At 39.1% G+C, this 27,630-nt stretch overlaps 1 protein-coding gene across 1 annotated transcript in view; it reads right to left on the reverse strand.

Moving 5' to 3' along the window:
* Window positions 1-26,968, reverse strand: part of LOC122778777 (protocadherin-9-like) — a 44,006-nt gene extending 17,038 nt beyond the window's left edge. The window contains exons 1-2 of the mRNA XM_044040876.1: window positions 26,927-26,968; window positions 26,318-26,516 (exon numbers count right to left, since the gene is read on the reverse strand). Of these exons, the coding sequence (XP_043896811.1) occupies window positions 26,318-26,516; window positions 26,927-26,968 (241 nt within the window). The remainder of the gene's footprint in view (window positions 1-26,317; window positions 26,517-26,926) is intronic.
* Between the last annotated feature and the right edge of the window lie 662 nt (window positions 26,969-27,630).

Genomic DNA, 27,630 nt, shown 5'->3' on the forward strand with positions numbered 1-27,630 from the left:
TCTAGTAATTATAGTTAGCAGCAGGCATCTTTGAGTCTTTTCTCATCATTCAATCTGTGACTGTAAGCTAAAGGTTGCGGGTTCAATGCCCGACTCAGTTAGTCCACATGCCAATGTGTCCTTGAGCAAGACACTTAACCCCGGGTATGAAAGACGCGTGATAGAAAATATGCTGCATAGATGTACTGTATGAATAGGTGAATGGCAAACATGTAGTGTAAAGCGATGTTTCTCAATCCTGGAGCTGCATGTTTCCCTGTTTCCCTGCTCAAACACACACTGAGTCCATGGGTCATTATTGAGTTTTTCCAGAACTTGATGACAAGCTGAACATTTGAATTCTGCTGTTGGAGCAGGGAAACGTCTAAAACATGCAGGACAGAGGATCCCCAGGACCAGGATTGAGAAACACGTCATCCAGACGATAAAAAACGCCCATTCTTTACCATTCTTATAATCTACATGATGAAATTCACACATAATGACACGTTTGACAGTGGTCCAAATAAAAGTATGAAAAGCTGATTTTTATTCCAGCAATTCAAAACCAAGAGTGTTTTAAATTGCTAGAATAAAAATGCCATCCATTAGTCAAAGTTCTTGGACCACAGCTACACCATGAGTATAACATGATGACTTTTGCACTAATGAATTCATCATGACGTTGCTTCTAAAGCGTTAAGTATCCAAATAAGGTCTGCCTTCCAAGTAGGGTCAAGCTGATAACGGAGTACAGCCCCAAAGGTGTTAATGGCAAGCTGATTATCTGACTGGTTAGTGTTTTTACTCCAACCACTAATTACTTCCAAGGCTAGTCTTTGAAAAAGCAATTATGATGGGGCCAAACTGTACATCTCTCACTTGAATGGTTCAGCGCTTTTATAATGCACTTGGTCTAATTTGCCAAATATCAGCAATGAGTAGGAAATAAATAAATACAGAAGTTTAACTGTCAAACTGTTAAATGGACAATATGCCTCCAAATCTGTATATTCTCTATCATAAACGGCTGTTATTTGTCACACTACAATTTCCCTTGTACATATGATTTGAATAATGTTATAGAATGAATCAACTGGATGGCATATGCTCATAAAACAGTAATATTAAAGCACATCATGTCAAGGAAAAACATGAGAAAATCTCAACCTTGATATACCAGTCTTTTTTATCTTGTTTTTATTTTTCTACACCACTGTCTGTTTTGAAAAATAAGCAAACCTCAGTAATGCTGCAGCTATGCCCCTTAAAGTCTCAACACCAGACGCAGATGCGCCATTAGTCTATAGCATATCATATCGTAAGTCACTTGACAACGGTTCCCCAGATGAGGGTCTGACAGATAACGGGGTCCTGGACTGACAACAGTCAAATTTGGTGGAGTAACACAATGACGACACCTTTATTTATTGACTTTATTATTGACCAAAGGGAGGGAAATAGGCTTAACGTATTCTGGTACATATTAAGTTGTTTTTTTTTACATTGGGCACACATAGTGTGTAGTATAGGATAGACACTCAGTGAACATTCCCCAGTGCAAGAACTAAAAGTTCTGTCTAGCCACAGATGTCCAAAAACAACTTGACAGCATGGCCCCACAGACAGGCCAGAGATTAATGATTTGTGACAGCTTCAACGAGCCAGGATATGAACAGTCATCCTGCGGCCATTACATAAGTAGAAACAGCTGTTGTTTCGGCGCAGGCTTCCGTTTCTTATTGTACCCTCTCCTCACAGAAATGTGGCAGGAGATAGGACCTCCCGTCACATTAGATGAAGAATATTGTGGAGGCATCAGGTTTTGCAGAGAGTGAGCGGGTGGCTCCAGCACTGGTTGCAATTTCACTGACATCAGTGGAAACAACAAACCACGATCTACATGTAGATGGTGTTTTTGGGAGCTTCTATCAAGCCTATTGTGTAATTATGTTTCATAGTGTGCGTTGTGTTTGGTGCTTATTGTTCTGCAAATACGTTTGTCATTACCATGGGCATGAATGGATCTAGATTAAACCCGGTAGCAAAATACAGTGAAGGAACTGCAATTAGATCCCACATTATTCCCTGTCTGTTTGATTCTGAGAATGTTGCCCTGTTCCACCACAATAGGATTTAGATAGCCCCATTGCCTATTTTGAAAACTGGGGGATATAGAGAATATGACAAACCACTTTGTTTTAACAAGACAAAAGACAGGGCTGGCATGTGTTTTCTGACAATTGCCTTGGCTCGCTATTTCTAGGTCTTTTCTCTCTAGATCACACCAAAGACCCATACAGACCGCTGAATAGATGTCCTGAAAAGAAAAGAAAAGAAAAGAAAAGAAAAAAAAGGGCAGAGATTGTATTGAAGGCACAAATGTCTGAATGGTTTTGAATCACTGTCTTTTATACTTTTATTTTTTTTTTAACATCATCACAGCTACCTTTATTCAGTTATTGTTTTAGAAAAATGAAAGACTTATTTATTTATTTTTTTCATTTGGCAACAAATTAATTTAGAGCTCAACACGTATTTGCTCATGACAAAAGAATGGCAAGAGACGCCTGTCTAATTTGTATAATTCTGATGGTAAAATTGCATGCGATACATAGTGAATCCTACAAACAACTCACATTTCTTATCCATTCCCCCTTTGTATAAATCTTGATTTGGCTTCCATTATGTTAAAGTCTGGGTTTGCATGTTCGCATGTACCGTCCTTGTTTAGGATTCAGCAGATGGAACTATGGGATGGCAGTTATCATCCCATTTCCCCGTGGACTGTAATTCATTGTCGACAATGTGCTTTGGACCCTAAAGGTCTACCATCTGCTTACCATCGGCCCTTCCAAAGGTGAGACATTTTTGACCACCTGCTCGATGTTTAGCCATGTGTGCCACCGAGCAACTTCAGTTGTACATATTGTGCAAAACCGGATTGGTTACGTAGCACGAAGGTACTCTGCAGCCAACACACTTTAATCAGCTATTTGATTTCCAACACGTTTACATTGGGCCTCAGAAGCAACGGGGTAACATTTAAGATGCTGAGTGTGGAATGAAACGACATATTTGCAGAAAGTATTGTCCTTCTAAGATTTAATAAATCGTCAACATTAAGTTAAATAATGTTTTCGACACTGATTCAACAGCTGTATGTGCAGAGTGTCTCTTGTAATTCTCTTCTCTAAATTTGACATATTAATATGACTGCAATAGTAAAACATTGGGAGCGTTAGGCAGCAACTGAGCAGCAATCGAGCGACACGACAAACCTCAGGTTACAAGCCAAGTTACCTTTCCACTTGGCCACGGGCTACCCAAATCTCAGCAATAAATGTTGCTTACTCCATATTGTCTGCTCATTCATAATGTGTCCAGTCATTCACATGGTTGTAGACTTGCTCACGGGGGGGGGAGTCATTTTCAGGCCAATTCAAGTTTCTGAATTATTAAAATGTTATAGTGTAGTCAATTTAGAGAAGATTATTACCCCAATAGATTTTTTTAAAATTAAGCAGCTGGAAACTTTATTGTGCCATGTTGCCACAGACAAACAACAGTTAAAGGCCTCAGAGTTACATGCACATCACAGTCATGTATTCAGCTGGTGGACTAAATGACCACATAAAAAAAAACAGAAGGAGCATTGCTGTAATACCACAGGGATATTGCTGCAGTCTCAGCAGAATGAGCTGGATGCAGATATTCCCCGCATTTGCTGCCCAGAATTTTAAGTTAACCAATATTTTAGAGCACGTGCGAGCATCTCTTTTGAGTTAGGTTTTGAAGCAAGGCCTCTGATTCGAGCAGCTAATTCTTTTTTATGCTTCACGAAAGGAAATGATATATGAGGATGCACTGATTATAACTACTGTGAATTTACAGCAGAGTTGGTCCATTTCCCAGTCAAATTACACGTTTGTTTTTGCTGGATTAAGCAGATTTAAAGTGTGTACAAAATAGAGGGTTGACTTAACAAATGGACTGTGTCCCATGTGTCTCTTTACACTTAAATATTGAGCTCTTATCCCAGGCTTTCCAGTCTAGCCCTCTATACATCATCAAATTGATCTAGTGAGGGAGATTTAAGTCTAAGCTTGGAGACAGAAATCTTGCTCCGAGGTCAGGTCGTAGGAGGCAAAGATCATGGGTCACCTGTCTCCTCACACCTGCCCTTGATGTATCCCCAGGCCAAGTCTCTGTGGACACAAATGATTCCTATCCTGCTGATGAGTTAAACCTGCTTGGCCTTGTCTGCTACTGTGTAAGTCAGCAATCTCACTACTAAGCTACATCAATCAATATCTGTGCAACGTGGACACAGCATGGAGGAGGCGATGTAGCCACTGTGTGACGTCCAAAGTTTGTCTAACAAACCAAAGTTCATCTTAGCAAAGCTCATGGTAATTAATCATGGGATGGATTATTCCTAGAAACTTTGCTTGGACACATGGATTCCTTAGGAGGCATATTCTCATTACATTAAACCACTTAGTACATTTAGGCATAGATAGAGACAGTGGTGCGCCGTGTTGCCACACAGCAAGATTCAGGGCTGCTAAGTATAGTGCATGTAGGCAATAAAAGCTGTGGACAGCAGGTATCCTCTGGGTGCTCAGGGAAATGTTACATATTAAATGGAGCGGCAAACCTTCTCTTTTTTGAAATGAAGCATTACGTATGCATGTGGGGTTGTTTGTTAAGAACCCTTGTCTGTTGTCAGGCTTCACCTGCTTTCCCCTAAGCTCAGCAAACGAAACATAAGCTGTTTACAAATACTGTATGACAGGTTGGATACAGCCAACTTAAGTTTTTCATGTCAAAATCTGTCAGTGACATTTAACAAGAAGAAAGAGCATGTCAGATCTAAAATGCACCCAGAAACAAAAATAAATAAATAAAAATAAAAAAAAAGACAAAGAAGAACTGGCTGACATGTGGATGAAAATAGTACTTAACCTAGGAAACACCAAAGCAGTTCTGTTCAGAACACACACATTTGCATATAATTATGTGTTGCGATCTCATGTATATTTTTATTTTTGTGGTACTTGAATCTTATAATTACCTCCAGGAAAAGAAAGATCACCTCATTGCATGATTTATTTTATGAACAACAATATTTTCTTTGTGTGTAGGTGGCATGAGAATACTATAGGTGTTCTACATAATATGTAGAACACTGTTATACTTTTTCTTTCCATTCATGTTTGATGTCCACCTACAGCAGGATGTATAGAAGATGATATTGAGTTTGAAAGGCTGTTTTTAGATCACCTGGGAAAAAGATTATTATATTTTTTTTTTTTTCCAAGGGCAGTTGGCAATCGTGGAACTGTGTTATTTTCTATAATTGCCAGAACTATGTCAAAGTGCATAGATGTACCCACACACACGAACACACACACTGCACGGAAATGTGACTTCACAGCGTCAACAAAATATTCAGAGGGTAACCGAAAGTATCGTCATGTCCAGGCAACATGATGGACATACTTAAAACAAAACATTTAAAAAGTTTTTACAGGCGTGAGAATCTCTAAATATGATGTGGAGGCAAAACAAAGTCCAATAAAAGGTAAAACAGTGACAACAGTAAGGAGTGCAGCTGCTCTATTTAAGGTGTACAATTCTTATTTAAACAATGGCATACAGTGAGTATGAATGCTGGGTTATGGATTGGCTTTTTATTCATAATGACATGATTAATAGCAGGAGCACTGTTGACAAATATCCACAGTCCATTTTTTCCATTTGTGTCGTCTTTTCAACTGACTCACACATTACTCTCCATTGTGCTCATCAGATTAATGCCTTTCATTAAGTTATCATTTTTCTTATTTTTTTAATTTTCCCAGCTTTGTGATATGTGTGTGCGTGTGCGTACACTGTATTCTGATTGTCTCCAGCGCCTTGAAAGCTTTGGTAATGAAAAAGGAAACAACTTCAAAGAGATTAAATCACCAGCTATGGATAAGGAAACAATGAGATGTGAGTCCTTCTGCCTCAGCCACTGTACCAGAAATCAGGAATGAATATGTTTAGTACTTTGTTCATATTTTTGCTCTATTTCTCTGTCTTATTTATTTTTTTTTTTTCATTAAAAAAAGTAACAGGCAAACTCACACTAACTGAGCCTGAGAGCAGAGGCCATTGCTTTTTCATCACATCTTGCACTGAGAATCAGTGAGCAAGTCAAGGCAGCTCATGAACTCAATTGCAGGGAGAAGCATTTGTTTTCTCCAGCCGTGTTTGTTACCCAGGAACTCAGCAAACAGCTTACCAGAGCAATGCATATTAAGAATAATACAAGATATGCAGCCTGGGTTGTTGGTGTAGTGTGTGTTTGAGCTTGTTAAAAGGGCCTGGTCAAGTTATGTCAGATTTTAACAGCCATTCACACAGATTGGCCTCTTCAGCAGTCTAAAGGCCCATAAAGCCTGATTCATCACCCCTTTCACTAGCAGAGGGCACACAGAAGGCAGGGAAAGAGCAGCACTCAGGTATGCTAAAGTCATCCATGATGGAATCTGTCAACTCTGCAAATGGCTCCCTTTCGCCCTGTTGCCTTGTGCGTTTTATCAACTCAAGGAGTTGATGACAGAAAGTCTATTGAACTCTGACTGTCTCTCCATACAAATGATTTCATTTCATTGAGCAACATTTCTGTTGTGTCAGGACAAAGCTCAATTGTAAGTCAAAATTTGCTCTGGTTTGACATTAAGAGCACAACTCGGCCCCGGTGTTTGTTGCATGACAGCATCCCTGTATACCTCATCTCAGATTTTTTTCCAACCTTCCTTTTCGTAATCAGAAACACATTGTGCAGATCATATTTGTTGCAAGGCTGTAGTCAGCTACTGAGAATACAAAAAAAATACAATTTAATAATTTTTGCTGCTCCAGTCACATCTTCAAGAACAGCATGATTTTGGGGCAGGAAACCACGGGTGGGCTTTTGCAACATTTTGAATGCTATTGGATCATTTTCTGAGTGACAGATAACAAGCTCAGAAGCCCAATGGACTTTTCCCCAGACAGATATTAAATTTGTATGCTACTTTACAGATCTGTTTACTCTTGTCATCAGAAAACAACTCCCCATTGTACATTTGGAAATACAACTGGTGACTGAACTGAATTGATGAAACAGACTCAGTCACTGGTTTTGGTCAATCTGTGCCTGAGCGTTGTGTACATTATTTCATTATGTATGATTATGTCTCGTAAAAGACATTCTGTTTTTGTTTCCCTGCAGATGCTCTGCTATATATTGCAAGTATTTACGCTGTTGATATTAAGGAAAGTCCTCAGAAGGTAGAGAAGTCCGATGATTGCTTTTTTCTTCCCCTGTGATTCTATCGTGCAAAATAGAACATTGAATTTGGGCATACAGAGTGCTAGGCTGCCTCCTTTAATTCCATTGCCCTCTACTAGTCCAAATTCATATTGATGAGTTCTGAGGCAATTCAAATTGCATGTCATCTTTAAACATTTAACTAGCAAAGAGAGCAATCACGCTCCTCTGCTGAAATATGCAAATACTGTGAAAGGAAAATCTGGAGAAGGCGGCCTACATGAAGAAGTCCAGGTTTCCAAGCTAAGAGCAGCAGGCTTGCCATAAAAGCCCTGACCTCCATACGGAAGACTGCATCCACTGTGCATGACGGATCCTTTGTAGTTAAGCTTTCACAAAGGATCAATAGTGATACTGAATTATAATTTCACCATCTGTTTCAATGTAAAATACATTGCACTCAAGGATTTATTAACAGCTGCCAACTCCATATAAAATCAGGTTTCCTTTGTGTAATTTGCTATATAGTCGAAGTACATGATATTGTTTACTTTCTAGAAAAATACACAACACAAAACTCATTACACACAATTTCTGGATGTCTCTTCCCAAGTAGGAGTTATTGAGTCCTTAACTAATTCCTTTACAATAGTACTCATCATTAATAACAACAATAATAATAATTATTATTATTATGATAATTATAATAAAAAAATCCCTTGCCATTTTTCCAACGACACCTCTTCATCTACCCTCATGAAACAGATTTAAAACAGCAAAATTCCCAGGCTGAATGGAAGAAAAACTGAACTGAACTCATTTCAACCTACAACTTGTACAGGGAACAAAGGGGCAAAGCTCATCGTGCTTTGGGGACGAATTAAGCAGAACTGTACTCGGATGAGGGTGAGCAGTAAATTTTTGCAAATCATATGAAAGGAAGTAAATTGGTGAAATAACTAAATTGGTAAAGTCTATTTTCTTCCACACTAGCTTTTACAGTGCTCGTTGTATAGGCTCCCAAGGTAGCTGCTTAAAAATGATAATCCGGGAGAGGAGGGGAGAATCTCCACAGACCTGCCTCAAGCTTGCTTTCAACCCTGTTAAGAAATATTATGCAGTGGTCCAAAGAAACCTGACTCCAACCCTTAAATTCCTCTATCTGCATCCTGGCCTGATCCTGTTTAAATGAGCAAGTATCAAAATTGCAGACTAATTGATTATTGGTATTTATTTATTTTTAAAATCCTGCAACTAAGAACACTAACATTACTATGTTCAGTTGTTTTGTGAACATATCTGGGACTTCAATCTTGTTTTTTTTTCTGTGATTTTTCACCATACAGTGAAACATCCAAATATTCCACTACTAGTCTGAATCCCTAAAGAGTGCCACATAGCAGAGCACTCTGCTTGTCTGCAAGCTATATAACTAAGGCTGCCTGAGGCAATCTTTGGACCCTTTATTACATACAGCAAACACGTCATCCAGAGTGAGAGTGGACTGCAGATCTGGGCTTCCATTTGGTGTGTATGAGTTGTTTTTTTAAAAACAAACACACATACAGCTGTTCCTTTATTAAGTTATCCACACTCTTATAAACAAGAATGATGAAAGCTAAATCACATTTCCTTGTTTCACTGAAACATAGGTTCATCCACTATTAAGGCTCTAACTGAGTGCGTTTACTGCTCCGGCGTAGCACCTAATGTTCATGTAGAGTTCAGTCAGCGATTAATAGATTATATGATATGTATGTATATATATATACATATATACATATATACACAAACAGTGGCCTTGTTTTCTTGGCATGCATCTCACTGATAGGGTAAATGGCGGCAGGGAGACCATAAGAATTAAAACCTCAGGCATACAAGCTTCTCTGCAAAATGAGGACTCCTTATGTAGACTCTGAAATGTGAATTAATGCATGAAAAGTTTAATGGAGTAATAACTGATTTCTTGTGAGAACTCCCCAAACAGTAAGAAAGGTTAAAGCACCATCTGGATCCATATGGTCTGTGATATTTTGTGGAATCGCTGGATCAGCGTGGGCTCTTGCTTTTTAAAATCAGTGCTTTGTCAATATCCATCACGGGCGAAATCCTTACAGTGCATGTGGTGCTCAATGACTCCTTTAAAGATGGTCTCTCTCTTGTGGTGCACATGTCAATTTGTCTGGTGATTTATTTGATGGCTAACTGAGCTGGTATCACCTAACTCGCTCATGTAGACAGAGTGTATACATTTAGGTGAGTCGCAGAGAGGCAGACTCTGGGATGCAATCATACTTGGCCTGCATCCATTCACACTGTAATGGGAAAAGCAGTGTGCAGGCATAACTCTCGTGAGAAAACAGGGAAAGATGAGAAAATAAGTGGGTCAAGCACTAGGCATGAGGGGCCGGACTGGCGAAGAGGACGCCACTGAAATCAATGTGCTTCTCAAGGCTTGCTTTGGTTTGATATTGAACACCAGATAAGCGCAGTGTGGTGTATGACAGGCTAAAAGCTGCTGGTGCCTTGGGTTTGATTATATCTTTCTCTGGACATTCTCTGTCATCAGATCTTCTGGGATAAGTATCATCATAGATGTTTATTTTTGCTTGTACAGTAAATGTTACCAGAACTGTAAGGCCATTATAATACTTGTCCCCAAAGACTGAGGCAATGATACATCACTGGTGGAGCTAACAGTCCCCAACCACATTCAACCTGCACGGCCGTCACAGCAATTAACAAAGACAATGAATGGTGAAGTAACAATGCTTACAAAAAGGACTTTCATTTTAACATAATAAATAAACTGATTGCCAATAATGATCATTCTGATTTGGAAAAGTGAAAACAGTTTGGCAGAGAAAGCCAGGTCTTTATTGGTTATAACTGGATGAGTTTGGAATTACATTTCTTGTGCTCTGCCCATTGCAAACCACCCAACCAGGAAAAGGTAGCACCAAGTCCAAATAATCATTTTTTTTTTATCAACAGCATTGCCAAATTCAATCAATCAAAATGCTGCCAGTTCAGGAAATGAAACCACCCATCTGTTAACATCAAATGAATTGGATAAAGTATCTTAAAATAACACATAAATTTACTTATCGGGCATATGGAAGGACCTTTTTAACCTACATGCTGTTTTATCTGACAAATGCATAATACTTCTATCTGATTTAATTCCTACTACCCCATATCCCCTCTTAAAGTGGACATGAAAATAACAAGCTTGCCAACAAAGCTTTAAATCTGTAGTCCTTGTAACTTTTCAAACAAATGCTCAAAAACATTAAAACCATTACCAAATGACTTCATACAATGCTGATTGAGCCTATAAGCTCCACATCTCTCTGTCATTCAGTGTGACTATTTCTTTTCTCAGGCCCAATCCACACGGAAATGGAACACATAACATAACAACAAAATAATACTTTTTGTCGTTTTGAAAAGCATCGTTTCAGGAAATGTCTTCATCCTCACAAAACTCCCCAAAAGGATTCTAAACACTGTAGTATATGCCAGGCCGGTAGTAATTAAGCCTTATTTGAATAAGTATACATTTCAATGTATACAATCCATCAGTCAAAGACAGGGGGCGACGAAGAAAGTAAAAATAAATGTTTAAATGCACTTACTGTAAGTCGCTTTGGATAAAAGCGTCTGCTAAATGACATGTAATGTAATGTAAAAATAAAGGTTATCATAAAGCAAATAGACCAAACAATCATCAAGAGGAGGATGGTGATGATGAAGATAAACAACACTAAATGCAAGTATGAGAGAGGTGGGGTTATGACATCATCGCTTTCCCAAAGTAGTGTCCTGGTTGTCTACGCAAACACGCAAGGGTGGTGTTTTGAGATGTCCCCACTCTAGGAAAACGCTATTTCAAAAAATAGCATTTCATGGCTCCCAAAACACTGTTTCTGTGTGGAAGAAAATGCAGATACGCAGATACGATAAAAAGCTCAATTTCAGGGGAGAGGAAACTAGGTAATATAGACTACACTGTTCGACAGTTTATGTCAGAAAGGACGACCATCTTTTAATTTACACATCTCTGACTCAAAAACTGTCGTTACTTACCATCATCAGTGGGCAAATTAAGGAATAAATGCCCCCCAAACATTCACCAAATTGAATAAATAAATGAATGAATCACTGGACATGAAACATTGTACCCGTGGCAGCTGAATTAAACCTGATTGTTTTAAAATTAAATCAATGCAAAGTTAGATCAATAACTGTTTGCCATCTAGTGCAGGATTCTTCATCGTCATCTTTATTATCCACAATTACAGTAAAGGTTTAAAACTGCACTCATCTAAATGTTTAGCGAACACACTGCTGAGATTCCTTGTGACATGTTGAAACCTTTTAAGCATTTCTCTTCAATTACCAGGGGTGCTGCGGTGGGAAATTGCAAAATGCTCTTGTCACAAAAAAAAATAAAAAAATAGCTGCAAGTGCTCTATCTAGAGCACTTGTTTTTATGGAATCTCTTACAGTCACAACACTGACCATAATTGTACCACTTTAAATAGAAAATGGAGCTCTGTCTGAATGGCAATCAACCGTGATGGAATCACAGTTGACCCCGACTCTGTCTCCACAGCTCTTTGTCTTGCATCTATCATTACCTTCGTTGAACAGCTATTAACGATGCAACGTTATAGTTAATAAAAATCAAATATTCAGTTTGTGTTATATGAAACGGAGGCATGTGTTGAATCGGACTGTGACTTTCATCGATGTGAACCGCGTTCAAAAAATCTTCATCAAATCAAAATTCATTAAACGATGCAACTGTGACATTTTCGGTGTAACATATATTTTCTCACTTCATCATCATTTCATAAAACCACTACTGGGTCCAAACTGTGGAGAAAAAAAATATCTCAAATACAAATTGTGTCCTCGTTTGTTAGTGGCATGGCACCTCAATTACCCAATGAGCAGGTTTTATATATTCATGCAGACAAAGTCACGTATTCATGAGGATTAACCCAAAAGTCACTCAAAGACTGGCAGGCACAGATTGCATATTTTACCATAAGAGGAATAGCTGACGCGTTTACCTTCAGGAGATTGAGAGAAAACAAGATGAGAGGGCAAATGGCTGAGTGAGCTTTTGGGTCACTGCATGGTCAGTTTCACTAACTTTATTCTGATTTGTGTTTTCAAGAATAAATATGGTATTATGAATGCAATGTGTGTAGTGAAAAGGCTTCTGAACAACTGAAAGACCATATGGTGCTCGAAGAGAAGATTTGTAGCCTTATTTTGTTTTTTCCCCACGGACGGTGGGCTTTATAAATAAAACTGCAAGTGCAATTTGAAAGGAAATATGGTTGGGTCAAATCTGGATGCAACATCCACATTCACACGCAGGCGAAAAGACAAAACAGACAATGTATGTTCCTGTAACTACAAAGTCACACACACTTACGTTGAATGCCAACAAATGCATTGCCTTCCAATTAAATGTGCTCTACCCGGAAAATATCAAATCATCCTAATAGCCAAGCTTCTCTTCAGAAATTGTTAGGGAAATCCTCTGTCCCCTGTCATATTACCCACATTTATCAGGATGCAGCATAGCCATTACGTCTGGGGGTTTATCAAATTATCTGCTTGCAGAATGGCCGAAAAGGGACACATTACAACCAGCCGACTTTGTCTGAGCTGCTGCAAAGCAATATTCCGGGATGCTGCAGCAACCAAAAGCAAATTATGGTGAACATAACATAGAGTTCAGCGGAGCGTTAACAGAATGGATGGCCCTACCCTGATTTTCTATCTGCTGGGACAGATGTCCCCAAGTCCCTGTGACTTGTGAGGTGGACGGCCCTGTAAGCGATGGCAGATGGTACAAAGGTAAGACAGATGGATTTTGGGCTCTGTGAAAGCGTGCACATTTTTCACCTTGGGAAAATGAATATTAATCATTTTATGTAATAATAATAATAATAACAATAATGCAAAGCTAGTAGAAAAGTAATATTAATAGTATTTCAAAGTATTACTAATACAAAGTAAATTAAATGACGTAGGCTAGCTTACAGTTAAGGTTACAGTAGTTGCAAAAGTAGTAGTTTATGCTAATTCATGAAGAAACACAGTGGAAATTGTGATTTAATCTTGTTCATTTGACTTTACTGAACAACGTGCCATAAAGCAGAAAGAGATTTGTTTCCAAATGTAATTTTGCAGACAAGGTGCAGTAAAGGTATATGCAATTTGAATTTTATTTAGTTAGCCTTCATGAACCAAATGATGCAGCAGTTAAAGAGACAAATGAGATCACAGGCTGCTTCAGTACAATCACTTTACTGGAAGAAATTTCTTCTCGCTCGCTTTATATCGGCTACTGTCAAAGAGCCTTTTGGTGTGTCACCATCATTATGTTAAGATCTATTTCTCACAAACAGCTATGTGAAATCTGCTGTTCTCCGAAAACCACGCAAGCATATTGAGTAGAACTTTATAAGTACGAGTCTACAGTTCATTTACTTGTGAAAAAAAATAGAAGACTTTGCTCCGTGTGGTTATTGAGTCAAGTGATATGACCGACAAATAATCATCCTCTCACATCTTCTGTTGTGTTTGCCTGCAGTGTAAGTGATAGTGTTCTTAAACATACTCGTACATTGAAACAAACAAGAGCCAGCTTGAGAACATGCAGGCATGTGGAATGCATTTGTCAGAGTGGTAAATGATTATGCCGAGTCTTTAGTCTTTTTTTTTTTTTCCTATTGTTTTAGTTGGTGTGCAAATATTTCTCGACGTGACATTACATGATCCGTTTTACATAAAATCCGTTTTACCAATGCATGATTTGACTAAGGAACAGTGGAAACTCTGCTAATTATCCCCACAACTGGCAGTATTTACAGTGGTGAGACAGGTGTATCGGAGAATGTGCCACGAGGAAGACGATGCAGGACGAGGCACCGAAGCAGACCTGGGAGAAATGATTCACGGACAATTTCATCATTGCATCCGCTGCGTGTCTCTTCTTGAACTAAACTACTGAAGGCTTTAAAACTGCATGGCTTTTTTAGAACAATTTAATCTTTTTTTGTTTTGAAGTTTTCCAACGCTACTGGAACTTGACATTTTACACTATAAAGATTTTATTGGTCATATTACATAGTTGATTAATTGATAGTTGGCAGCTGCCCTTTAACAGTGGCAAGACATTTATGTGCAAGTGCAGTACACTGCTGTGTGACACATGTCTGTTAATTTCCTGTTGTATTCAAATACCGGCAGCGGCAGGCAAGAAGTCCAAATCCAGTATTTCACAAACATGGCTTCTAGTGCGCTGTGATATTGAGCTCTCTTTGTTGGTAATTGCCACTGATGGAGGGAAAAAGAACAATGTTCCATTCAACACAATCCGTGATAAACTGAAATCAATGAGGCTGAATAGTGTGATTAAAATTTGATCGGATCACTGACGACCAACAATGACAACAAACGTGGAACAAAGTCCCCTTTTTGAGCAGACAAAGCTGCTCAGTGGTTTAAATGTTTTTCAGTGAGGCCAGCAAAATGGAAGCCTATTGATCTTTTATGGAAATTATTCTGAAAAGTTGTTTTTTTTTTCCACTTTAATTTTGAAAAGAGCCAGTGACACTATGCATGACCTGTGGGAGACTTTTGATTTTGACTTTTCCACAGTTTGGTAGTGTTATTCATGTTTTCTTGCAGCTGGAGAACTACAGTCGTGAAGGCTTTCAAAGACTCTCAGGGTGTCATTCGTGGTGTTTTGTGCGAGAGAGAGATCTGTTAACTGTGGCTTAACATTCAACATTGGAGGTTTATGTCGAGCTTGGAGCAGATCAAGGCATTTACACACATTTGCACCTGGTGTGTGAAGTTTCTTTTTCTCTTTATCAAATAATGCAATAACCAAACCAAAAGCAAATGGGATTAATTTTCTCTTTTTTTTGAACAAGAGAAAATGCTTCTCCAAGCTCAACTGTGTGGCATCCCCCTTTTATGAACCTCAGCAGATTAATTAAAATGGGCAATATTTGTGCATTTCCCTTTCCATTTTTAATCACGCACCACACAACTTCGAGGAAATGTCAAGCAAGAACTATTTGCTCAAGAAGAACAAATGTAGTGAGTTTCTTCGGGGCTGGTTTCACCACACATTCAACATGTGAAGTTCAGATGTGAGAGGTGGTTTTCTTTGGTGTGTTATACAGTATGCACCTCTACTCTCCCAATCAGCCATATGAAATGGAAACCAAAGTAAGGCCCCTGTGGCACCTCAGTCCTCACCACCATGTGATGCATTAAGGGTGTATTATGGCACAGGCCAGTGGTTCCCAGATGTGACAGCAGGGCTGATCATCAATTATTATATCTCAGTGGATCAAAATGAGCATATCTGCTCATTCCACCATTCCCAGTGCTGGCCTGTGGCAGCAGAGTGATGGCTTTGTGCACCTCAAATACACCCTCCTCTCCATCCACCATGCCCTCTGCACCGGTAAGCTCAGTGACACCAGCCGGAGCCCTTGTGGAGGCAGTGGGACATGCCTCGAGACAACATCTGACTGCCCTCGGTGACCTGCCGAGTTAAGCCAACTGCAGAATCAAGGGCATGCTCACAGAGGTCCCGGATTTTATCTTCACAAAGACTTTGCTGCCGCTGCTGCCTGTAACTGGCTTCAGGAGACATTCCAGTCTATTTTCTGCACTATGTATAACTCTGTATTATGCATTCTGTCTTCCTTCCTTCCTTCCTTCCTTCACAATTCCACTCTGTGGATGAACACCCAGGGATACTCAACGTATCTACATCTTTAGTAAATATTCTGAGGTACCACCTACGCACAATGTTGTTTCACATGTTATGTAAACATGTAATATAAATCCATTATTTAACCAAAGATTAATTTGGGAACTATACTTTTCAATTTGTCTCATCCAATGCCTCGTCAAAGATTTGGCTCTTATAAGTGTGCTGAATTAGTCAGCATGAAGGAGCCTCTGTGTGACAGATGTTTGACATGTGAAATCCACCGGGACCCTTGGTTGAATGGAATCAGGACAAATCAATGCAATCATGCAGGTGTCTGGGGGAAATGGGGACAAAGGAACACAGTCTGCCTGCCCGCTTGGCAGAGCTTCTGGCAATGCTGGAGCTCCAGGTCTGCTTCTGCATGCATGGAATAGCAGACAGCCGACTGACCTCACGAGTGCTCCATCTCCTTGAGGTCCCAACACAGGCGTCTCAAAGAGCCCAGACGACGGTGCCTTACCAACTTTACCGTGGTGAATATGATGAATGCCTCAGCTCACTTGCTGAGGTGGTACACAGCAGCCATGTTTATGTGTTTAGTTTCAAGCCGCCCCTCAAAAGCCCCCTGTCATTTTCAGTTTGGCCAAACATGTCCTGTAGGGTCTCTCTGAATATCTACTTCCTCAGCATGTCCCATCCAAAACCTCATCCTGTTTATTCCCTTTTTTGTTCTGCACTCATTCAGCACAATTCTGTCCTGCTTTCCTCGCCACACTTCCACTCCATTTATCAGCCTTTCTAGCCTGTGAGTGGCTTCTGAAGTGATCCATTTATCCGCAAATACCAATTTATCAACCAGCGCATACATTGATCGGGTGGGGATAGGGTCCCATGCAATGCAGTGGGGAGTAATCCTGTCCATGTGTATGCATTCAACACCTGGATTAGATTGCAACAGTGATTCCAAATGCAGATTAAAAGCATACTGTAAACTGCATGCTGTATTGAATTTAACCCAATTGAATCGATGGCCTGTAACTTCATCAACATTCAAGAGTGTGTGTATTTGGATGTGGGTGTGTATGAACTGTTATGCATGAGATTTATTGCAATTTTATGCCCATGCTTGAGAAATTAATGAGTTCTTCGGAAAATATTGCATTCCTTGTGAATGACAGATTTTAGCTGCAATGTGCTAATACTTGAAACAGAGACAGATGGCATCATACTGTAGTCATAGCTCTCTGTCATTATAGATGTCACTGCTGCAATACTGCAGCTATCACTGTAAATTGAATCTCATCAAAACTGCAGTTTATCCAACAGTGATTTCTTATAGAAACATAAGCCAGACAAAAGTAGCAAAATCATTTTTGCATTGGTCACAGCGTGTTGTTCTCCAAGCAGATTGTGTCTTGTCTTTGTTCCGTTCGTGCCTGTCAGCACTTTTTACTGCATTAATTCTACTGATACATCAATAACTGTGCTCTCCGTCCGAAAATGAAGCTTTAAAATGCCATACTACATCATAAGGCCACAGCACTGTATATTTTTTTGACTTAGGACTTGAAGTAACACAGATTTTAAATCAGAATCAGCCGATGCTTCAAAGTAAACTATTTCAAGACAGGCCAACATAACAGTAAAACCAGTAACCTGTTTCAGTGTTATAGCTGATTGGTTTATGTTTTCAGCCTGCTACGCCATTCTGCAGCATATCAGGACAAGCCAGGTCAATAACATTAAAGACTGAGAGAGTTGGTGAAAATACAACCCCTGTGGAACGGCGGCCTGCACAGCCTTCAGGAGACATATTGATGCACAGTTATTTTGGTCAATAAGTCCTTCTGAGCAGAGGCCATCCTTATCCTTGAGACCGACTTCATGTGAAAAATGAGAAAGGGATGAGAGCATGCATTTTAATCTGTCTAGGGTGCTATATGTTAACAGGGGGAAAGGGGGACAAGGGGGCCGGTGGGGAAGAGAGAGAGAAAAAAAGGCACTTCCTCCAACCACGTCTCAGCCTCACTAATGCAGTTGTTCACAATAAACTATGCCATTGGTTATGCTGAAATACAACACCTCCGAGCTTGAGCATAATGGCTTTATGGAAATGTGAAGCAGACCTACCTCTGACCTCATGACAGAGTACACAAAGAGACTGTAAACAAAGAAACATAACAATCCAAATGAGGATTATATTATATTATATTACGTTATATTATATTATATTATATTATATTATATTATATCATATATGTAGGGGTGTCACAATTTTCCACTTTTTAAAAGATAAAGATTGTCAGTGTCATGTTTGTTGCCATAGACAGCGGAAATGAGATACAAAATAATCTATAAATGCCTTGGGTTCCGGATTGAACTGCAGCAGTTTGTGTGAGTGTGGTGGGGTGAGTGGGTGAGTGGGTGGGTGTGACCAGGGGCAAATAAATTCCCGGGGAAAATGTTAATGCCTAAAATAAGCTCTCACAATGAAAAAATGAAAAAAAAGAGTGAGATTTTTGTAAAAACTATCTATAACAAATGGCTTTGAATAAAACATCAGCCCATCTATATTTGATAGCTTCCCAGGTTTTCGTCCTGCTTCTGGAGGGAAAGTCTCCACTCTTTCAGGCAGGTGTAACCTCAGCTCATCACACTGCAAGGGCAGTGTGGTTCTTGAGAAATGTTGGGGAGGTGTGCGGTGCCCTTGCCATATTCCCTGTGGAGGAATATCTTCAAAGATTAAAGGCTGCTGTTTTTATTTATTTATTTAGTTATTTATTTAGTTATTTATTGTAACCTAAAACTCAAACCTTTAAAAAAAAAATAGTCCAGAAGTCCATCAGACCACCTGAAGAAATCATCAAATGGCCAAGTGGAGGGCACAGTGAGAGAAACTTGGCCTTAAATCCACTTTGAATCCATACGGGAAATAAGACAGTGATGATATGTTGGTCTCAGAACCAGGATTAACAATCAAACTAAATTGTCTTTAAGAGTGAACAACACCAAAGCATCCAAAAACAGTGTGAGGAAGCATGTCTGATCCAACACAGTAGATCAGGAAGCAATGAACAAATGTGCTGACCCAGTAGCTTCTAGCAAGCAGCTGAAGACGCATCACAGTCAAAGGTAGCAAAACAACCTTGTGTGACTAATAACTAAAATAATAAAGTCTCCTCATGTTTGTGTGGGCGAGTGGGGAATAAGCTTGCCACGTAATGTTTGTTCGAAACTTGATTTTTGGAACAGGCGACAGCGCTTGGAGGCTACATGGAATTTAGAACAAAAAATCTGAGGCTACCATGTAGCTATGTGGATTATCTGGATTTACTGAGCTGAAAATGGCTAGGACAGAGATACAAATAAGACAAGGGTCAATACTGGTCTGGCATTTCCATATTGGAGAGTTTTACAAGTCAAATAATACAATAACAATCCCAATATTTCACAGGTTTAATACACAGTCCAAACCATAGTCCTGTTTAGAAATTACAGAGTCAGTGTCTTGAAACAAAGTGAATTGCTGGCTTAGGCCTTTGAGCATCCATGTTTGAAGTCTCTCAACCCCCACCCAGTTCAGAATACATAGTCTAGAGACATAATCAAACGTGGCAGCTATTGATCCCTTCCCATAGAAGACACAAAACTTAGTGAACATGTGAGCAGATGCAGAATGAGTATTTTAATTGTGCTGCTCTTTGAAAACTCAGCTCACTGCTGCTAAGTGAAGCAACCAAATATGGTGTCTTCAGCCAGCAGTCCTGTTTTTCTAGCTCTGAGCATTCATATCACATCTCTTGGGGCATATGTTAGCTTCAAGAAATAAAGGCATTTAAAGTGACATACTGTCAAAACCTTTAAATACCGTCTCATCAAGATTATTTTGATGGTACAACAAGGTGAATGGCACCTTTATGAAGGACTGCATCGCCAGCATTGGCACCATGATCTGATGATCTGATTTTGGGTTGATGCCACATTCTACCTTACGGCATACGTCACAGTCCACAGTGACAGTCATCTCGTCAATCAAGTGATTTAAACAATGTAATCTATGCAAACTAAAGGGGTTAGTTTTTGTTTCTTGAAGAATAAAATATTGCAATTGTATTTGTATAAAATGCTATAACATAGGTCCCTGTACCTGGTCTGAATACATGGTTGTTCACACATTACAAGTCCTGCTTCAGAGTTTGCCAGTATTCACGTTTCTTCAATATATATCTTACAACAGTTGTCACAAACAATACCATTTACCAACTGTAGTTTTGGTGCAAAATGTCATCAAATCCCTTGAAATACAGAGAAAGATGTGGGGCCGTATGCTCTGGTTTCTAAGATGACACCGTTCACTTGTTTGAAGGAGTGTGGGGAGAGATTTCTGCAAGTTGAGTTGGCTCCTTTAGATCAATAGCTCGTCTTGCTCTCTGAGACAACTGGTGTGGCATTTGAACTAGATAAAACAGGGTTTTTTCCCCACCACACCTCTGAGTGCTGAGCAGTACCACCAAATCCCAATTGCTTGAAAAGGATACAGATGAGTCCATCTAAACCCCCCGTCTGACTCAGCTGTAGACTCTGGCGGTCAAGAAAAAAAATCTTAAATCATCTTAAAAGGAAAGGACCAATCTATGTAGGTTAATACTCACTGTTTCTTCGTTTAGCTCTCTCACAGGCCCACTGGGACGGCTGTAAAAAGTTGCGGGACCCAGAAGGCACAAAGCCTTTTATTTATTTATATGATGGGGAATATAGAGCAGGAAGCAAACTAGTGCAAATGATGTGAAATAAGGAGTCTGAAAAAGTTATCTTGCAGATTGTGAGATAAATGCAAAAGAGAAATACACCACATTACAATTTTATGCAGAGAAGGAACTGAAGACACACTCCATAGCCAGAACATCTCACATTACATGGCAGTAAGCTCATGTTGATGAATGAGACAAGCTCATTCGTGTCTTTCAATAGTTCTAGCAGAGATATACCCTTAAGCAAGGCATTTCATTCTTAATTACCTCGATGAACCTGCTCATTTGTCAGCAGTCAGTGGCAGAACATGCTGGCAGAAGAAAAAGGTTGCACTGGCAGCTCTTAAGTATGTAAATGTGAAGGAGGCCATCCGCTATCAAAGAGCCTGCTCAGCCAACTTAACACGAATAAAATTTGGGGGGTAAAAAAAGAAATGAAACGCAACATGTCTTCCAGCAGTCCTTCATCTTTCTAACCTGTGGTCAGCCAATTATCTGGATCCTGCTACTATGCTGGACTTTTAACACTCCGAACAAGTGTCTTTTTCTTAGTGGCATGTCAGCTTTGTCTTTCCTCCTGTTCACTGATGACACTGTAACACTAATTACAGCTAATTGTCCTATGCTGAATGGATTTAGTCACATTGCAAATGATATGCCATTGGTCAGTGTCACAATGTTTCCACAGAAAATTTCGACGGGGAATGGACATTTGCACAAATTAATGTAATTAAAAAGCACATTCATTACTTCTAATTGCATATGAGAATGCTTAAAATCAAACCGAGATTGGACTCATGTGAATAATGAATGTGGCTAACTGTACTGAAGACTTTGGCATCATCACAAAAGAATGTGTCAAACTCCAACAAAATGTTGTGTTACAGATTTGTACTGACGCTGGCCTTACTTAGTTGTACTAGTTGTCTCAATCACTGTGTATAGACAGTTGAATTCCTATTTTAGTGCAAACTTGCCATTGATACCAATGTGTTTGACACACTAGATCAAGTCAAGAGGCCTCTTTTGAAGACAGGAAAAGAGGACAGTTGTTAATCATTCAGCTGGAAAGTTCTGTTTTATGTCTGAGAGCTATTATAAAAAAAAAAAAATGTGGTGACAGAAATCAAAGGCTTGAGAATTTAACCCCCCACAAAAAAGGACAAGCCAAGCCTTTAATCAGATTATTTGTCTCCTGGGATCAAGATTACACAATTGAACAAAGAAAATCTAACAAAATAATTAATAAAATTCTGTTATTTGATGAACCCCTTTTGGTAAAAAAAAAAAAGAGTAGTTAAAAATGATTGGGTGATTTTAAGAGCAATTTAGATGTTAGATAAGGTGTAAGCTGGCCATTTGAGAGCCATTTGCCACAGATTAAGATACGGCACCATAATGTGACAGTTTTCATGTTCCCAGATCGACGTACTACTTTAAACCGCCTTTAGTGAGCTGCTGGATAGTGGGCAAAAGCACAAGCTCTTAAATTCCCCAACTCCGACAACAGGACAAAGAAGCAAGTATATTTTCCAGAGGAAAGAAAAATGTGTATTGTTGGAAAAACAAATTTGAAGGATTTATTCACAGAGATTTGCCCTTTCTTTGGTGCTCTTTGTCTGAGGGCTTATTGCTGTTTGCTATTTGTGACATGATGTCTCCCGTCAGAAACCTTTTAGATCATCGGTAGGTCAACATCATGGTATAGTCTTAATGAATGCATTCAAAAACACTTTTGCTATCAACAAACCTGAATTGATCAGAGGTCCCCAAGCACATCACTCAGAACAAGGACTTTTGTCATGATCACAAAAAATAATAATTATAATAAAAATCCACCAAAATGGATGGGTCAAGGCTAACAGTTGTAGTGGATGATTTTAGTCCTCTGTGTAACACAAAACGTTTCTTTATTATCTAGTATTATATAAGTTTATTTATTTATCTATCACTCTATATAGATGCTATAGCAACAACAAAGACAAATAATGAAAAAGTGGATCATCAAAGACAACCTGAGATAACACAATGATTTCATTTTCATACCTGAAAACTGCAGATGACACAGTGCAGTGTCACAATAGGGGAAGACTGTCACTTGAAATAGCACTGAATACCCTACTTATTTAAGGAAAGAGATGCATTGCATATCATTATGCTTTTCTGCTTCTGATGTTTTGATGAAGTGTTGTAATTTGTCCAAAGGGGACAGGTAAAATTCATCATGCCTAATTGCTCTGGATATATAGTTGTGTAAAAGCCTGCAGTCGGATGCATGGGGGCTGGACCTAAAATTACACATACTGATGACGTTAATTTGCAGCCTTTATCTATTTGTTGAGACTGAGAAGGAAATATCAAAACCTTTGCAACGATGTGTGACAAAAGAGGTGACAGAATAAGACTGATGGCGGAGCGGTGAAATAAGCCTGGAGGGGGAGGCAAGAGCCCATAAAATGAACAGCCACCTAACTCATAAATAATAGAAACATAAAATGTCATATGAACTTTATTTCAAGAGTGGGTCGTCTAATAAAGATGCAGGTTTAAAGAGGAGTTAGAGGAGTTGAGAAAGTCAGTGTCATAAGAAGGCCACATGGCTTGCCTTTGGCACAGACAATTTTTTCAGATGAGAGTTGACATTCAGGTCCAAGCGACGACACCTTTACAAAACAATACTGCTTTTGACTTCCTGAAATGATGTATTTTCTTCAACCATTGTTTGAGACTTTCACTCTGTCAGCTCTATTTCTCCCTTCTTCATGGAGCTGTGCCATCACTTCTCCCTCTTTTCCACTTTTTCTTGTTCTTTTTTTTTTTTGCTTTACATATCAAGACAGCACAATAAGAGATTACCACAGCTGTGCCAGCCTGGTGCTCAATGATAAAATCATACTGAATTCATCTTTAGCCCCCATCTGCTACCAACACACTAATCTCTGCGACAGTCGACATACAGGATCCATCTCTCTTTCTGAACAGAGTACTGCAGAGTCTACGTTTATCTGACGTAACTTCTAGATGGAGGAAAAGGAGTCAGTTTTTTCTTTCTTTGATGCGTGCGTGTGTGTGTGTGTGTGTAAGAGTTTGTGTATCTCTTGCCTCTTTGGGACCTTTCCTGGCATAAACTCATGGAGACCAAAAGCTGGTCCTCATGAGGCAGAACCCCATGTCAGATACATTGGTTAAGTTTAGGGATAAGATTTGAATTTTGGTTAGATTAAGGTTCAGGTTAGACATTGACTGTTATTCTTACATAAATTATGTAAACAAATTCTATAAACGACATTTACAATGTCTATGACGTCCGTCGCAAAATCCACACAGGACTGAGGCAGAAAAGGATCAGCAGCACATGTTGGTCTTTGTGACTTGTGTGAGAATGTTGTTTTGGGGGAATGTTGTCTTTGTGTGACGTAGGTGAGAATGTTCGGATCATAAGGTCCTGAGATTGTGCAGTTCACCACAGGGCAGACAATTTCGACACTTTACAGAACAAAAAAAAAACCAAAAGGATGGAAGAGGGTAGGTCATTTTTACTCTAAAACCTGCTAATCTGTCCTTGTATTCATTAAAATGATAACAATTAGCCAAATCCAAGCACTTCATGGAAATGTATACAACATTTCATAATCACATTTATATCAGGACATCTCATGACTCCACTATTATATTTGAATTAAATTTATAATGCTACATATAAGACGGCCCTTTATTTATTAAGTATGAGATGCGTATGTCACTGGCTATTAATGAGATGGTGAGATATTGCCTCCCTACACGTGAATCCCGTTTGAATCGCATTTCACTCAAGTGAAAACATTAAAGAGAACAGCTGGGAATGGTGAGGCTTGATCATTAGATGCATGTGTTTGTGACTGTGTTATACAAGTGCCTGTGTGTATACAGGTGCGTATCTGTGAAGGAAAAGGAAGGTCAGTTGGTTGTGTAAAAAAAAAATAAAAAAATGTTATGGTGGCTTGCAACAGCAGCATATCCTCTAGTCAAAAATAGAAGAAAAAAAATCACAAATTGCATGTAAATGAACAGGACACCATTGCCTACATGTCAGCTATCTTGTCTCCAGTCTAACAAATGTATTCATAATCACACTCACAATGACACCCTAGCCCCGGCCCTGTCACCGCAGCTGCTGGGGAGGCAAATGCATCAAGGGCTGGTGTCTCACTTACAAGTATGACACAGTGGCTGGATGGATAATAGGTGAAAGCAGTGTGTGAAAACTACATTAATTAAAATGGTAAAATAGTTGAAGCATTATTTTTTTCTTCCCCTTCTCCTTCAAAGAATTATTAAGTAGCACTCATGAAGTATTTCTGCTTGAAACGGCTGTTTTTTGTGTGAAAGATCTATAATGTGTTCAGGCAAAATACAAATACACTCCTACTGTCACTGTAAATCAATGGTTACAACGGTAAATACAATGACTGATGTAGAGTTTTGTGTTCCTTTTTCCCCTCTTTACTGCACACTGGACATTTTGAGTTCAAAGTGATCATCCTCATATGTCTTTTGCCAGGGGCTGGTTCTCTGACTGCACTTAAATATCTGTAAAAGTCAACATGTACCACAGCTCTATAAAGTGCCTAAAGCATTACTGGCAATTATACACAGAGGCTACAGGGGCAGTGAGGGTGTGCTCCGATCTGAGCCTTCATTCAGTGTGTAATATAAATATGATACAGGTTCACCCCCAGATGTTGGTTTCAAAATAGCCTTGTTCATGTAAGGTGGAGCAAAAATTATTTTCTCGACATCGTCTACATGATGGATTTGGAGTTGTTTGTCTTAAGCACTCGCCTATTTCCTCTCAGCCCTCAGCCAGAAATTTGGGCAATTACTTTTTAAATAAAAAAAAATCTGTTGTATATATTTTGGGAAGGAATTGTGCTCACTTGCATTTAATGGGCTTTTATGGCTAGCGTCATTGGGCAGTAAGCCATGCCGTGACAGCTGTCTTGTGAATCATTTGAATAAATTCCCCAAACACAGTTTCAACTTCAGATGTATAATTCTCCTTATACTGCACAGCTTAGCACTGGACCACATTTACAAAATTCATGCTGACAAAATTAATTGTCAATAATGAATGCGCCAATGTGCAAGTTATACCCTTAATGTGCTTCTGTTTCATTTTAAAACCAATTTATTTGCATGTGTAATGTGAGTCAAACGGTTTCTGCTTTCATCAAAACGGCTCTTTATTTTCTTTCTGAGCAATGCAACCTTCACTGCATTGCACAACTCTCCACTTATCTAAGGAATTACCTCACAAAATACCTCAATAGGTAACCAGCTTTTCACTAGTTAAAGGAGAAAGTGTTTACTTTTTTAAGTGAATAAATGGCTGTCCTTTAACCATGAAAAACACAGGTGCAACAGATGGCCACTGGTTGATAATGTTATTGATATTATATCATTTGGAAAAATACAAAATAAATATCAAAAAATAATAAACATGCATGGCCTGTCAGAACATTGCAAAAGAGTACTTACTGGATTCAGGGTCTGAGTTTCCATCTCCCTCAGTGCGGCTGTTAGGTGATGTTTGCTCATAGTATTCCTCCTGGGGGAAGCTGAGGGGAAGAGGCTGGGTGGTGCTGGCCGTGCTGCTAGGCTCTGGATCTCCCAGCCCGCTGTCACTGCAACTCTCCTGGGAACCATCCGGAAGATGGAACGTCACACGACGCTGGGTCTGGAGCACAACAACAAATAATAAATCTTCTGTTAGAAATTCCAGCCGAAAAATATGTCGGAATGAAATGCCTTGAATCTTTTAAATACAAAGTGATCACAAAAACTGATGAATTCAGTTAAGATCCATTTTGCCTCACGGCATTGAAAAATACAGTTTTCATAAGGACTATGAAAACCACTCACAGTCAAGTATGTCTGGAGGAACAAGGACATTCGTGCTGTCCCAGTGTTGTCGAATTTTTTGAAACGTAACGCTTCACTGCTTTCAGCACCACAATTTAAATTCTTTTCACCGCTGAATTTAGGTGAGGACACAAATGTTGGAGATGGGTACCTTGCATTCAGAAAACCAAAACAATCAGTTTGACTAACAGAGAACATCAGTGCTAAACTAGAAAAAAGACTTACTCTTAAGTTGTGAGGATCCAAACTGGGCTGGGTTGTGATCATTTCGTCGATCTCACATTCATGTGTATCTGGAAATTATTTGCAGTTTTTTGCAATTTTTGTCACCATGGTTGCTTGAAACGCTCATAGTATAGTATAGTATGTCGTCCTAAATCTGACAAAAATGTCATAGTTTAGTATGTAATCCTCACAATAAATCAGATGTGGGATTGAACCCAGCACATTCTTGCAACAGTTGCAATAGTTATGACATACTGACCACTACACCTCCATGCAACTCAGGTCTTACAGTAAAATGTCATAGTGAGGTATGTCGTCCAAAAAGTCACAAAAAAGTCATAGTAAATCATGTCGTCCAAACTATGACAAAAATGTCATAGTTAAGTATGTCGTCCAAAATTTGACAAAATGTCATGGTTTAGTATGCTGTCCAAAATCGATCAAAAAGGTCAGAACCTCTTTTTGACTGATTTTAGACGACATAACATACTATGACTTTTTTGACCAATTTTGGACGACATACTATACTATGACTTTTTTGAGTGATGTTGGACGACATACTATACTATGACTATTTTGAGTGATTTTGGACGACAAACTATACTATGACTTTTTTGATTTATTTTGGACGACATACTATACTATGACTACTTTGAGTGATTTTGGACGACAAACTATACTATGACTTCTTTGATTTATTTTGG

Source organism: Solea senegalensis, linkage group LG12 (assembly GCF_019176455.1).
Source record: "Solea senegalensis isolate Sse05_10M linkage group LG12, IFAPA_SoseM_1, whole genome shotgun sequence".
NCBI lineage: Eukaryota > Metazoa > Chordata > Actinopteri > Pleuronectiformes > Soleidae > Solea > Solea senegalensis.